The following is a 14,994-nucleotide window of genomic DNA, read 5'->3' as shown; positions in this document are numbered from 1 at the left end:
GTTTTTTAATTCTCTAAAGATGAACTTTTCTTTCTTTCTTTTTTCTTTCAGTACTGGGGATTGAACTTGGGATCTTGCACTTGCGAAGCAGGACTTACACTGCTGAGCTATCTCCCTGACCCCAAAGAAGTATTCTGTATTGTCACTCTTCGTAGTATCTCATTCCCACATCAAGTGTTCACTGAATGACTGGCTGTACCATCTGTGGCTGTGCATTGATGCCATCCTTTCTCATATGGGACCCTGTTTATTTCCTCTTTTTTTGTTTTCCATTTTCAAAAATATTCCTTTGTGTAGACTCCTTCCTTTATATTTGCAAACCTGGAAAGGTACTCTCTGTTTTCAGAATAAAAATAGTACTTCTGCTAGTAACATGATTGCTTATTTTCCTAAATTATTGCCTTTGTCTTTCCTTGCAGCTATCAAACTTCACCAGTTAAATATTTAAGTTTTCTTCCAAACATTTTGCTGTTTACTTGTTAAAATCACAAACCTTTCCTTTCTGTTTGTTTTTTTCTCATAGGTGATTGCATGTGAACAACAATTAGATACCACTTATGATGCCAGATGTGACACTTGGTCCCTGGGCATCACTGCCATTGAGCTGGGAGATGGTGATCCTCCACTTGCTGAGCTGCACCCCATGAGAGCACTCTTCAAAATACCAAGGTCAGAAGATTACAGTTGAGCCCAGAGGCTGCTGTCCATTTTTCTTGCTTCTGCCATTGATTTCTCCTCGTGATCATCATGGAAGTATTCACATGTGATCTGGCCAGTTGGTAAAAGTAACCAAGAATACTCTGCTTCTCCCAAGACTGTATTCATTCAGTAGTTGCATTTCCCTGGTCTAAGTAAAAAAAAAATGTCTTGGTAGTCAGTGTTTCTTTTGATAGGATTTCATCTCAGAAAGTAGCAGTTCCTCCTACTCCTCAACCTCTCTTGAGGCAGTGTGGTTCTTGGTCAGTGTGCTGTGATTTTCTTCACCCACCATTCCACATGTTCTTTTACTACTTGCTGACTTTTCTTTGTTCAGAACTTTAAAATAATTGTATTACCAAGAAATGATAAATTAAATTTATTGAATAAATAATGATTTAAATATGTTAACATTTTGAATGGATCCATGTAAAGTAATACCGAAGAGTGCCCTCTGAAGCAAGGAAGAACATTACTGTCTAGGTGAGACTTTTCCTAGGAGCAGACATCTCCCCTCTAGTGTGTGCATCAAGAACAAAGTTATAACTAGTTTCTTTAAATACGGTGTTATATATGTGTTGATTAGTTGTAGATATTTCACAAAATGAATGTGGAAAGGTTGCCTGTCCTTAATTATCCAGGTGTCATTTTTGAAAATTTTAAAGGTTTTGCCTTAATTCTAATAGAGTGCACAATGGAGCATGTGCAGTCAGGGACCCAGGTCGGAGTAGGGGCTATGTTATGGTTTCTTCATACCCTGTCCATTAAACACATCTTGTGGTCTCAGCATCAGGACACAGAAGTACAAAGCTTTGCTAGAAGTAGGGGGAGTGGTCTAGTTCTACAAAGTGTCTACATGTTATATCCATTTCTAAATGGATCTATTCAAAATATTTGGCACGTAACTAAATTACAGCACCAAAGCATTTGTGGTTTTTTCTGTAATTTGCTGGCCATATTATTTTTTCTTTTTATAGTAGAGCATAGTATTTGTACAGAATGGTGGCATATTGGTACGTGCTTATAACATTCAGTGGTCTCTCCCATCCCCCCTTCATTCTCCTTTCCCTTCCTCCTCTCTCCTCCTTATTCTGTTCCTCTTCTCTGATAATTTCCTTTCTACATTCATGTTAGCTCTGTGTTTTTTCTTTTTCAGATCTCACTTGAGTGGGAAAAAGTGGAATATTTCATCTTTCTGAACCTTATTTTTTCACCCTAACATAACTTGTTTTTTTTTTAGTCTTGAGTTTTCTATCTGTGAATATGTTCTGTATTATAATACTTTAGATATAAATTGTGTTTTACCAAACAATTTGTGTCATCGCAGTTTTTGCTATTTGTAATATACAGTGGTACTTATTTGTTAGGTTAGGAGGTTACAGAAACCAGGGGGAATGTTCTGTATAGCAGCTCTGAGGCATTTCATTTTAGTTGAGGAAGTCAGGAAAAAATTGGGTTTTCCTCATTCCTGTTATCACGCAGTTTGTAAGATGAGCCCTGTACTTTCAGAGCCATTTTAGCTGTGGTTTGAACCACAGTACATAACCTAGTACTTTTACTCTTGGCTCTGGTACCATGTAGAGGCAAAAGGATGACAAACACTGATACATCATCCTTGCATAGCAAGCAAGGTGCCAAATAATTCTGGAAATTGAATCAAATAAATTATTCCTTATTATTTCTCATTAGTATATCCCTAATGGGAATGTTTAGAGTACTATCTATAGAAATAAGTACACAGAATCTGAAAAGCTCCCCAATTCTAGGTGTTATGAAATCATCAAAACTTTGTTATACTCAAAATCTCATAAAAGGAAAATTTTAGGGAAGAAGGAACAGAGACTGTTGGCAAAAAGCATTACTTCTTTTTATGTGCAGATCAGCAATCTTCAAATAGTCGTGAGGTTTGGAAAATGAGGTTTGTCGTGATCTGGGGTAGATGAGTAGCTGTACTTCCTTTTAACGAGCCTGTACAAACTGTACATTAATTTCATCGGCTATTTAAGGAGTAATGCAGAACTGAAGACAAAGCATTTCCATTCCACTAAGGAAAACAAAGAGCTGTTAGAATGAACATAAAGCAGCCCTTTAGTGAATTCAGCTATCGTGGTTGATCAATGTTGCTTGATTACAGCTTTAGATCAGCCTCATTTTCAAGTGATGTTCCTTTGTATTCATGGACAGGCCAAGAAAGAAAAGATTTGTTCAGCTTAAAAGTGAAAAGAATTAATAATAAAATCTTCTTAAGTGGCATTCAGAGCTTTATAGCTAATAATAATTTCCAGTTCCTTGCTTTTGTAGTGCTTTGTAATACTTTTGTCCTCCCATGTACAGTAACAAAAGAACAATCACAGAGTTATTCTACTGTGCCTCTTAGTGGTGTTTCCTGCCTACTCCAAACAACTCAACTTTCAGCTCACCTCTTTGCACCCTGGCATTCCTGAGACTTCTGCAAGGTGTATGGGGGAAAAAAATCTTTATCCTAATATTCATTATTTCTAGTTAGGTAGGTATTGATGGTTTCCCTGAGTGTTCTCAGGTAAAAGTGAGAAGATTCTTTAAAAGAAAAAAAAATGAACTATTGGAAAATTGAACCATGTATTAAATTCTTGCAGAAAATCAAGGAACCTGTCATTTTGTGTAAAGAGTGATTCATTACGAATTCTTTTTCTTCAAATTGGAAATTGGGGCCAGCATTGGATTGTAATGGCAGCACCTGCAGGTGCAGCTGTACGTCAGCCTGTCTGTCTGTGCTTCTCGGGTGGTATTGACTGACCAGTAGCCACCATCCAACCCTGATTCTTCTTTTCTAGGAACCCACCCCCACAGCTAAGGCAGCCTGAGCTATGGTCAGCAGAATTCAATGACTTCATTAGCAAGTGAGTAACAATAGAATCTGTAGGAAATTGAATCAAATCGAATCTGATGTACCAAACTGGTAGCATCCTGCCCTAACTTTGAACTGTGCATTTTTTCAGTAATGCCATTGGCCTCTAAATTTCCTGTTTCTTGTTAAATAGCTTCAGAGGTTTTCATCATTTTCAGTAGTGTCCTCTAAATGTTCTTCAGTTCATCACTGCATTAAAAACTGACCTTCAGACAAGTGTACCCATTGGGACCACCACTAGGCTTCTGTGGCCACTCAGGAGCCCACGGACATGTTCTCCTATTCACCCTCCTGCGGCATGCTGCCCTCAGCACCTCCCACCTGCCCAGTCATTGCCTGTTTAGTCAGTTATTTAGCCCTTCATTTACCTGCATCACTAATTCTCATTATAGTCAGAGAATTTTCATTGCAATCAGTGAATAAGCAGATCATGTTTATGAAAAGTGTATGCATTTGATTTTGGCTGGATTCCAGTCATTTCAAGCTAATATTTTCTTTCTTTTGGCGAACTGAGGATTGAACTCAGGCCCGTGTGCTTGTCAGGCAAGTGCTTATTCTACTGAGCCATCTCCCCGGCCCCCAGTGTGTGCATTTGCAATTGAAGGAACACTCTTAATTTGACAAATATTTAGCTCAACTGCAGTGCCTCTATGCAATTGACTAGAGACTAAGAGTCAGCCATTTATAAAGATCTGTCCCACGAACCTGTTTTACAATTTCAATCTGCATTCACCTGCAATGTGTAAGATCAGGGATAATCCCTGGTTGTAAAAAGGAGGAAGGGAGTCATGGAAATTTGGAGTGCCAGACTCTATTCAGAAAATGGACAAAGGGCAAAAAGCAGAGAACACAGCCAGACTTTGGTTTTCCTAGAATACCTTCATGTTGTCCTATAGGCAAGAGACAGAGTTTGTAAGAACACAAGATGGGCTGATAATTTTTTATGTGAGTTTTCATTGACCAGATATTCCTAAGAGTGTGCTGTCAACTACATTATATTTAATAAATTCCAATCATATTTCTCAAATATCTTAAGAAAATCAGAGATAACTTTAAAGGGACCCCCATAATACCCAGTGCCTGCCTGCTGTCTGCAGATCCTTCCATATAGATTCACAGTGGCACTTGGTTTCTTTCCCGTGTTCCTCACAGTTCCCACCAGGAAACATTGCCTAGTTTCCTACAAGCAGTTGGTAGTGTGTCCCTGGTGCAATTGTATTTTCATCTTCTTTCACTTCTAACATTGCCAATTTGATTAAACTTACCTGTTTGGATGCCTTTCCTTCTACCTAGATAGTACAACTCTAGTGTCAAGCTAAGTGCCTGGTACACATTGGCTGTTTGGTAGTTCTTACTTGAATAAAATATTTCTACATGGAACTTTTCAGAGTACATAGATATGAGTGCTATTGATGATTTCTGTTAAACTGAGTAGAAAATACAAGCATTTTATCTTATTCTCAGTTATCATCACCTTTGCTTCTTAGCATATTTTAGCAACCTTAGGAAACATCTTTCTGGTTAAGCCCAATGAAAGAAATTGACAAACTATATTCCACAAGGATCAGCAGTACTGATTTTCAGTGGTATTGCTCAAGTTAAGGACTGGGCAGAAGGGGTTCCTCCTCCTCCTCCTCCTCCTCCTCCTTCTCCTTCTCCTCCTCCTCCTCCTGTTCCTCTTCCTCCTTTTCCTCCCCTCTTCCTTCATCCCCTTTTCTTCCTTCTCTTCCTCTTTCCCCTCCTCCCTTTTCTCATCCTCCTTGAGCTCCTCTTCCTACTTCTCCTTTTTTCTTCCTCCTTTGTTTCCTCCTTCCTCTCCTTTCCTTCTCTTCCTCTTTTTTCTCCTCCCCCTCTTGTTTTCCTCCACATCTTCTTCCTGTTCTTCTCTTTTTGCTTCCTTCTTATTCCTCTTCCTCATCTTTCACTCCTTTTTCTTTCTTCATTCCTCCTTCTTTTCTTCCTCCCTTCTCTTTCTCTTTCCCACCTCCTACCCTTCTTCCTGCTTCTCCTTTCTCTCTTCCCCTCCTTTCCTCCTCCTCCCTTCCTCTTCCTTCTCTTTCTCCTTCTTTTTCCCTTTTTTAATATCTTCAAATGACAATCCACTTTTTCTTAATTACAGAGTTTCTATGTCTCAATCAGAAAAATCTTGGAAAATTATAATGCTCAAACTTCCATGAAGAGCTGAAATTCTTCTCCAATATGGCCCCTGAGTGATGGATCAGTCAGTACTTAAGTATCCCTCGTGAAGACCATCATGCTTCCCAGGGCCGCGCATTCCACCTTGATAAACCTCACTTGAAAAGTTCTCTTGACACTGACCTGAAATCTGTTACTCTTGATTCTTCCAATAAATACTAGGGATGTTTTTGCCCCTTGTGTCCCCTGATAACTAGTCAAACTCCTCTCATGACATATTTGAAGACAGTTACAGGACTGTTTAAACACCCTAAGATTCAAATGCTCCTCCTGTGTGGTCCTCCCAGTTGGTCACACTGGCTTTCATTTTTCTCGTGATTATGCTGCAGTTGAACCCTTCAACAGCTGTGATTACATCAATGTATTGGCTGTATGACCTTAAAAACACCTACTGACATAGAATTTAAACATCCACAGAAGATTGGCCTTCTCAAATGGCTTAACATTTATATCTCCAGAAAGAAATAGATCCACTGAGACATCTTCAAAGGCATCCTGAAAGTAAATGGACAGTTTAATTTCGGATGAGTCTTAAGATGATGATGGCTTTATTGTCATCTCTCTTTAGCTTCTGACTTCCCAGGGCACTTTACCACAGGGACAGTTTTGTTAATGCTGTGCAGGATGCTTGCTGGAGACGGAGGGAGCAGCACTGAGTTGAAAGCTGTTGCCACTGCAGGAGCTTCCCAGAGAGATGTGTGCATTTCATAGACTTTGTTCTTCATCTTACCGTCTCATACATTTTGCACTGTGCTCATGCTGAGCATTTATAAGTGTCACTTGCTTAGAGTAAAGTAGTTTTTTTAGGAATATGAATGATAGTTTCAATCCTCTAACTTATCTAATAATCACGTGTTCTTTCTTGCCAGTGCAGATGTTTGACTAAAGATTATGAAAAGCGTCCAACAGTGTCAGATCTTTTACAGCATAAATTTATTACTCAGATTGAAGGAAAAGAAGTGATGTTACAAAAACAGCTAATGGAATTCATTGAAATCCACCACAGCATGGGAGGCACAGAAAAAGCCAGGTAACCAAACAAAGCTTGAGTTCCAAAATCTAAACATTAACTCAAGACTGAACAGTTTTACAGTGCAGTAGTGTCTAAGGTAGAAAAACTAACTCATTTCAGTTCTCTAGTGTGGTTGGGAGGTAGTGGGTTGCTCACATGGAAAGTGAATTTAACATGCTGAGTTGTCTTCTGCTATTGCAGCAGTGACCAGCAGCATTTTTGAAATGACATGAGTCAGAACAAAAAGGTAAACTTTACACAGTAAACTTTATTAGATGATTAGTAATGGGATTTTTTTTTTTTTTTTCAGAACTGGGGATTGAACTCAGGCCCTTGCTCTTGCTAGGGAAGCACTTATTCCACTGAGCCACCTCCCCGACCACTTGACTATATTTTTTGTTGGTATCATTTTCTCTGGTTATAATGTCACAGCATATACATGTTCTTATAGATTCTATTTGGATTTTCTTTTTTGTTCCCGGAATCTAACTCAGGACCTTATGTTTACCAGGCAGGTACTGTGCTGCTGAGCTATTTTTCCAGTTGTTCTATTTGGATTTTTAATAGTACATTTATTTTAGGAATTTTAGGACAAAGGTACACAATATAGAAATTAATCAAGTCTAATATTTTAATGTCATCTTTTAGTATCTCTTATAAATGAATATATATTTTAAAGCAAAACTACATTTTATGAATTCTGGAGCCTGTATTCTTTCTTTAAACAGTAAAATATTCATATTATTATCTTTGTACCACAAAAATTTTAATGGCTTTACAGCACTGCCTCAACTTATTGATCAGTGACTGATTTAAAGTTTTCTCTGTCGTTAGATATGTAAGTTATTACTTATTCTTTTTACCTTAACAAGTAACACTGCAAAGAGTTGTACAGGAGTCTCTTACTTTTCCCTTCAGATAATTTCCTGTTGAAATGACTGCTAAGTCAGAAAATACTGATTTGTAATTTAAATTTATTCTTGAGAATCTTACTGGCTTCATTTAATTTTAAATTTTCCTTTTCATTAACTTTTTTTTTTTTTTTTTTTTTTTTTACCGGGGATTGCACTCAGGTCCTTGCGCTTGCCAGGGAAGCGCTTATTCCACTGAGCCATCTCCCCGGCCCTTTTTCATTAACTTTATTGAAAATTAGTAATTACGTATATTAAAAATTGCAGACAAATATTGAAATGTGAAAGATATAAGATGTAGAAGAGTGATTTTTAGAGAAATATTTCTGAAATGAATATATCACATGAGATTAATAGATTGCACAGTACGGCCGGGAAATGGCTCAGTGGAATAAGCACTTCCCTGGCAAGTGCAAGGGCCTGAGTTCAATCCCCAGTTCTGAAAAAAAAAAAAAAAGATTGCACACTGTAAATAAATTATTTACAAACTTAAAATGAATATAACTGTAAAATAAAAATGAAGAAGAAAGAAATCACAGATCAGTCATATAATAGTTCACTCTGTGTCAAAATCAAGAAACTTATATTCATATAATTAGAATTCTCAAAGTAAAAAGGGGTAGGCAATAAATATTTAAAGATTTAAAATTTCTGAATTTAGTTGACCTTATCACACCACATTTCCAAGAAAAATGAACCTTTTGCACAAAAAATTTGAATAAAATCATACCAAGATACACAAAAATGAAATTGTCCAAAACATATTGTAAAGAAAAAATCATTAAAGCATACACATAAAAATATTAGCTATGGAAGAACAAAATTAAATAGCATCCTATTCCACATTAGAAGGAAAAAAAAAGACCAAGTGTGTAAGAAACTAGACTAATTAAAGGACTGAAAGAAAGAAAAAAATAGTCTGTCCTCTCTGAATTTTATACTTAGCAAACATACCTTTGAAAACTAAAAGTAAAATATTTTCCATTATCCATGTCCACAACACACTAGAATTTTGTGTGATATCATATCCCCAGACTGTTAGAAGTGCTGGTCATTTATTTGCCATTCCAGTATTTATCTTATATTCTATTCTTAGTACTTCTTTATTGTCATGAAAACTTTATCTTAGTTCAGTTGTTCTGAAACATTTAATTTTTAGTTAGTATTTAATTTTCTGAATATTGCTTAATCTTAATTTTTGTTTTAAGATTTATGCTATATCTTTGACTTACGATTTATTTAAAAGACATGGTTGATATTTTCTCCTAGTATTAGAAACTTTAAAAAGTATTTTTCCATTTTCCATTGACTTTATATTCTTCCCTGTCTTTTATTCACACATACACACACATATATATATGAAAAAAAAATACCCAACATAAGATTGGTACTGTTTCATAGAAATCTGCAATGACCTTTTAAATAAGGGTTCATCTAATATATTTTATATAATCCTACATAACTATCATTTTGAGAGCTTTTTATTGTTCATCGAGGAGCATACAGCAACTTCTCTTGCCTTTTAATTATGCTCTTTGTTATTTCCTATATGCTACATCTGGAGGTATTAGAATATTTCAAGTTTGTATAACTGGCTTCATTTTAGAAGCGTATCAGTTTTTAGGGAATCGAAAGAAACAAGCAGAAAATAGAACATAGGCCAGCGAAATAGCTCAGCGGATTAAAGTGCCTACAAGCAGGCTCAGGGGCCAGGGGTTCGATCCCCGAGCCTGCTGTGCCAGCCCTGCCACTGGGGTGCACTGAGATGGCAATTGAGACTGGGCATGGTGGTGCACACCTGTAATCCCAACTCTTTGGAGACTGTAAACAGGCAGATCACTACAAGTCCAGTCTAGTAGTGAGACCCTGAACACCCTGAAGACCCTTCCTAAATAAAATGTGTGTGTGTGTGTATATATATATATGAAATAGAACATGATTTATTTGAATTCCTGTTGTGAGTTTATGTATTTAATTCCTAGTTTTAAAAAAATTCCTATTGTTCAATTCTGTCTAGTTCCCAGCTACTGTGTTAGGACTTCTTTTATATTGTCTCATGTGATTTTAAAACAATTCTGAGGAAAGTATTTTATGACACCCCATTTTCACAGTTGAGAAGAACTGAATTTGGTATAGTTCAGTTAATTTGCATAATGCTGTGCAGATAATGAATGACTTCCCAGGACCCCAAGTCTTGGTCTCAAAGCCCAGCTTTGTCCATAAGTAAGTGGCCTAACAATAGTGGATGATCTTGAGTGATAATCCTTTCACACATGAATTTATAGTCTTCATGCAGAGACAGAATTAACACACTTTTAGTGAGGAAAAAGTATGGTTGTGAGTGGAATTAAACTACTGATAAAATGGTGGCACATCGTGACAGTGAGAGGATGGTTGTCAGACCATACAGACCCATCTGTATGTCTTTACGTGAATGTGCTTTCGTAGAATTGTCTCCCAAGATGCAAGCATTGCATTAAGCTCAGTACTTCTATGAATCATTACATGATGTATTCTTTATTCTGTTAGAAAAACAATATGCTTTCAGTATAAGAATTTATGCTTTGGTCAATTATGGAAACATGTCACTCATTATTCTTGTAAATATTGATCCCTCTCACTACTTTTATTTTTTACTCTTGAGGAATAGCTGTTAAGACTTTGTAATTTACCTTATATGTCTTGTAGTTTGTCTTTCAGATTTGCTGCATTCTGCATAAGCTACTGAAAATTGTTTTGTAGTTCACTGTTAGGACTACACCTGTTGTTATGCTATATGTTAATTTTTCATGTCATATTTGTATCAGCATGTATTTTTTATTTTAGAATTGTTCATAATCATTTTTTCAGCAGTTTCACTTTATTTGTAGCTGAAATATCTGGTTAAATAACCTGGCTATTCATATGTGGCTATTATTTTTACTTTTTGTGAATATTATTCTGTTCTCTTTTTCCTTGACAAGTAACACTGCAAAGTAACTTTAAATTTGTACTGCAACAATGTGAATTATTCTCTCACTGAGTTTATTTTACTTACTTAATATTTGGTTTCTTTCTTTGTGTGATTTAGAATTTAGTTTATTTTGCTGTCTTTAATGGGAGGAACTTGCTTTCTTCTCTTTCTTTCTTTCTTTCTTTCTTTCTTTCTTTCTTTCTTTCTTTCTTTCTTTCTTTCTTTCTTTCTTTCTGCATTCTGTTTTTGGAAGAATAGCCTTTGCCATAATCGGGCTTCAGGATTCCCCAGCTTTTCTGTCCCCCAGGAGTTGAACGACATTGCAGATACGATCACTGAGCAAGTGGGAGGGCGACTTGTCTTACTTTTTCTCCTACCATCCCAAAGGAAGGGAAGAAGATACAGTTTGGATCTTCTGTTCCAGGCCAGGGACCCTCCTGTGTAGGCTCCTTCTGTCCTCCAGGCCTAGATCAGCACCTGCATACAGGTCAGGTGCTTCAGCTCCCTCACCTTCTAGTCTTTTCTGTTTTCTTCCCTGGATTTTGAGCCAGCCAGTGCTATCTGTCCTTTCAACCAACATGTATCCAACCTATGAGCTCTATTTTAATATTGCTAAAATACTTTAATTCTATTTTAAAATATTTTATTTTTCTCAAGTAGGGGCTTACATCATAAATCCACAAAAATCTCTTAACTACAGATCTTGGTCCCAGGTCAAAGGAGAATCAAATATTTTGGTGCTCCTCAGTCTTTTATTAGTCTCAAAGTTTGAGATATATGCAGATGAGAAGAGGCATGCCTCTGCCACTGGGAATACACTGACAAAAAAACAACAACGTAATTATTCCTTACAAAACTACTATAGTTCCTAATATTGGTAACATTGATCCAAAATCTGACTATTGTAAATCAACATAGCTAACACAAAGCTAAAGTTTTTGCTATTGTGATACATCTTTTGGAATTGAAGAATGTATTTAGAAGGGTCAATTTTTTAGGAAAAAATGATAATTCATTGTAAGTTGAATCAAATGGAATACTTTAAACTTGAAGATGGTGATGGTGCAGTGCTATTAGGAGATATGGTGAACTGGGTGCAAGAGCTCTCAATTACTAGGCCAGGCCTAAGTGCACAAATCAGTCATGGCTTACCCGACCATCCTCAGGAATGAAGATGCTGTGAATGCAGCTGCTTCAGTGAGCCTTTAAAACATGTGTGTGCATTTGTGATGGTAGTTAAACTTGGCAACTCAAGAATACAGACAGAGTAGAAATTTAAATTATGAAATGTTTTAAAATTTTTACTTTGGAACCCAGAATTTAAAATATTTAATTATCTGGTGTACTGGATTAATATATAAAAGTCACTCGCAATTGAAACATACCATTCAGCCTTTTTGACTCATAATGATAGAAGATAATTTTTAAAAAGAGCAGCAATTCACTAACAGTGCTGTGTGGCTCAGAGAACTAAGGAGGAGGCAGAAGCCAGGGGTGGAGTGAAATCAGGACACAGGATGGGCCTATGCCCCCTATGCCCAATGTAACCTTCCTCAAGCACTGCCTTCCACCGTGTGCTGCCGAAGCCTGCTTGCCTGCCCCTCGCATTTCATGTGGGAACAAGGGCTTGCTAAATGCCATAAATTATTTGAGATCTGATTTATTTTTGAAAGGTTTATATTAGTTGTGCAAAATACAAGTTTTGTTTTGGCACGTTCATACATGCACAAACATGCTGCAAATGTTTCCCCACTCCATTATCATCCCTTGCCTTGCCTTTTTTTTTTTAATTTTAGGGAATGGTCTACAGGGTGTTTAGGGTCTCACTAGTAAATCAGACTTGTAGTGATCCACCTATTTACAGCCTCCCAAGAGCTGGGATTACAGGCATGTGCTACCACACCCAGTCTCAATTGCTGTCTCAGCTTGCTCCTTGGGCAGGGCCTGCACTGCAGGCCCAGGGCTTGAACCCCCGGCCCTTGCACCTTCTTGCAGGTGCTTTAATCTGCTGCACTATTTGGCTGGTCCCTCCCTGCCTTTCCTTGCCTGCTCCCTGGACACCCTTCTTCCTCCTTGTCTCTTCTGCTTTCACATCCCTCCCTTCTACCCTCCCCTCTCCCTTTTCTCCCTCTCCTTCTCCTAGATTCCACATATGAGAAAAAATATTTTTTAATATTGAAAGTATATGTTTCTGAATGTGCTGATTTCACTAGTGTGATGATCTCTAGCTTCATTCATTTTCCTGCACATGACAAGATTTCATTCTCTTTTATGGCTAAATAATACTCCTTGGTGTATATGTGCAGTACCACATTTTCTTTAGTCATTTGTTAGTTGAGGGGAGCCTAGGCTGTCTCTATAACTTAACTATTGCACTATAAGCATCACTGTATTAGTCTGGCTTTTAGTTCTTTTGGGCATATACCAAGGAGTAGTATGACTGATACAGATAGCTGCTCTACTTTTAGATCTTTGATGTACCTTTACACTGATTTCTATTTCCATTCCCACTAACAGTGTGTAAGGGATCCTCCTGCCTCCATTCTCACCATAGTTACTGTCTTTTAAATTCTTGATAATAGTCAACCTGACCCCTTGTGAGATGAAATCTTGCATACAGCTTTGATTTGTATTTACCTGACAGCTAGAAATGTTAAATATTTTTCATACATTTATTTGTCATTTACATTTCTCCTAATAAGTATTCAGACTTGTCCATGTATTGGTTGATTCATTTTCTTATTACTAATTTTTTGAGTACTTTATGTTCCTCTGTTGTCACTGGCTTAGGTTTCCTCCCATTCTGTGGGCTATCTCTTCAGTTTGTTATTTTCTTTGCTGTGCAGAAACTTGTAGATTTGATGGAGTTTCATTTTTTGACTATTGCTATTTCTTGAACTATTAGGGTCTTAATCAGCAAGTCATCACCTGTGTCTGTGTCATGAAATAGTTCCCCTATAATTTCTTCTAGCAACTTCAAATCTTAAATATAGGTAATTTGATTGAGTTTGAATTGCTTTCTGTGCAAGATGAGCAATAGAGATCTAGCTTTGATCTTCTTAAGAATACCAAGTTTTCACAGCACTGTTTTTTAAAGAAGGAGGTTTTGTCTTTTTCTCCAATGTATGTTCTTAAGTATTTTATCAAGACTCAGATGGTGGCAGGTGTGTGGACTTGTTAATGTGTCCTCTATTCTATTTCCCTGGCCTGCTCATCTATTCTTGTGCCAGTAACATGTTATCTTGCTCCTGCTGCTGTACAGTGCACTTAAGTTGGTCACTGTGACTCCTCCAGTGTTGCTCTTGTTGCTCAGAACTACCATGGCTGTTGTGGATCTTTTGTATCCCCAAACAGATTTTAGAATTTACTTTTTAATTCTTTTAGCAGTGTCACTAGTATTTTGGTGGATATTGTGTTGCATTTTTGGACTGCTTTTGTTAATAAGACCATTTTAACAGGATTTATGCTATTAACCTATGAACATGAAAAGCCTTTCCTTATCTTAAGAACTTACATTCCAGTGAAATGGAAAATATAAAAGAAATGCAAAATGATTTTACACTCGGCGTCACTTCTCTGAGATTCTAAATTCCAGCCTAGGGCATCTGCTTTTTCCTGCTTGGGTCAGAGGCCTCTGCTTGGGTGAGAGCACCTAGGGTGTCTCTTGGATCCAACTCACTCTCGGGCTTCAATTGGAGGCAGAATCTTATATCCTAACCATTTTGGAGTTTCCCCCATCTTGGATAATTATTTTGAGCTGCTGACAATGAATGGCTCCCTTTTATATGGAATATTTAAGTAGGCTCAAAATTGTTTCTTCTACATATACTGAAACTTTACCTAAAAATAGTATTTAAACTGCGATTTGTATTTCTTGGAAATAAAAGCAAAATAATTTGAATCCAACATCTACTTTAATAACAAACTCCAAATTAAAATTTCATTTTGTGGATAGTAATATAGTATAATTAACATGTTACCATTTTATATTTTTAAAATTTATATACAAAGCAAGATAATTTACTAGCTACTCTCGTGTGCACGTGATGAGTAATACTGATCTGTATAAGTTAGTTTGTATTGAACATATTTCACAGAAATGGAAGTGAATACTTACAAGTATCTAGTCAGTCATACAGTTGTTTTTTAGATCAAATATACCGACTACATTGACAGTGATTGCAGTCCTTCCTTTTGGCTCATCTATATGGTTTCAAGCCAGAATATAAGGCAACTTGGAGACATTTTAATGAATTAATAAAGAAAAGAGAAAATTAAAAGTTGTTTAGGCACTCAGTGTTAAAAGTGCCTGGTTCAGACTGTAAGTTCTTTATTAGGT

General features: G+C 36.8%; 1 protein-coding gene across 1 annotated transcript in view; it reads left to right on the top strand.

Annotated features, from left to right (window-relative positions):
- Myo3a (myosin IIIA) overlaps window positions 1–14,994 on the top strand; it is a 180,483-nt gene that overhangs the window by 42,382 nt on the left and 123,107 nt on the right. The window contains 3 exon segments of the mRNA XM_004641883.1: window positions 524–669; window positions 3,510–3,575; window positions 6,654–6,809. Of these exon segments, the coding sequence (XP_004641940.1) occupies window positions 524–669; window positions 3,510–3,575; window positions 6,654–6,809 (368 nt within the window).

Source organism: Octodon degus, unplaced genomic scaffold (genome assembly GCF_000260255.1).
Source record: "Octodon degus isolate 3935 unplaced genomic scaffold, OctDeg1.0 scaffold00145, whole genome shotgun sequence".
NCBI lineage: Eukaryota > Metazoa > Chordata > Mammalia > Rodentia > Octodontidae > Octodon > Octodon degus.
The sequence above is the reverse complement of the archived record's forward strand: the minus strand, read 5'-3'. Positions and strand labels throughout refer to the sequence as shown.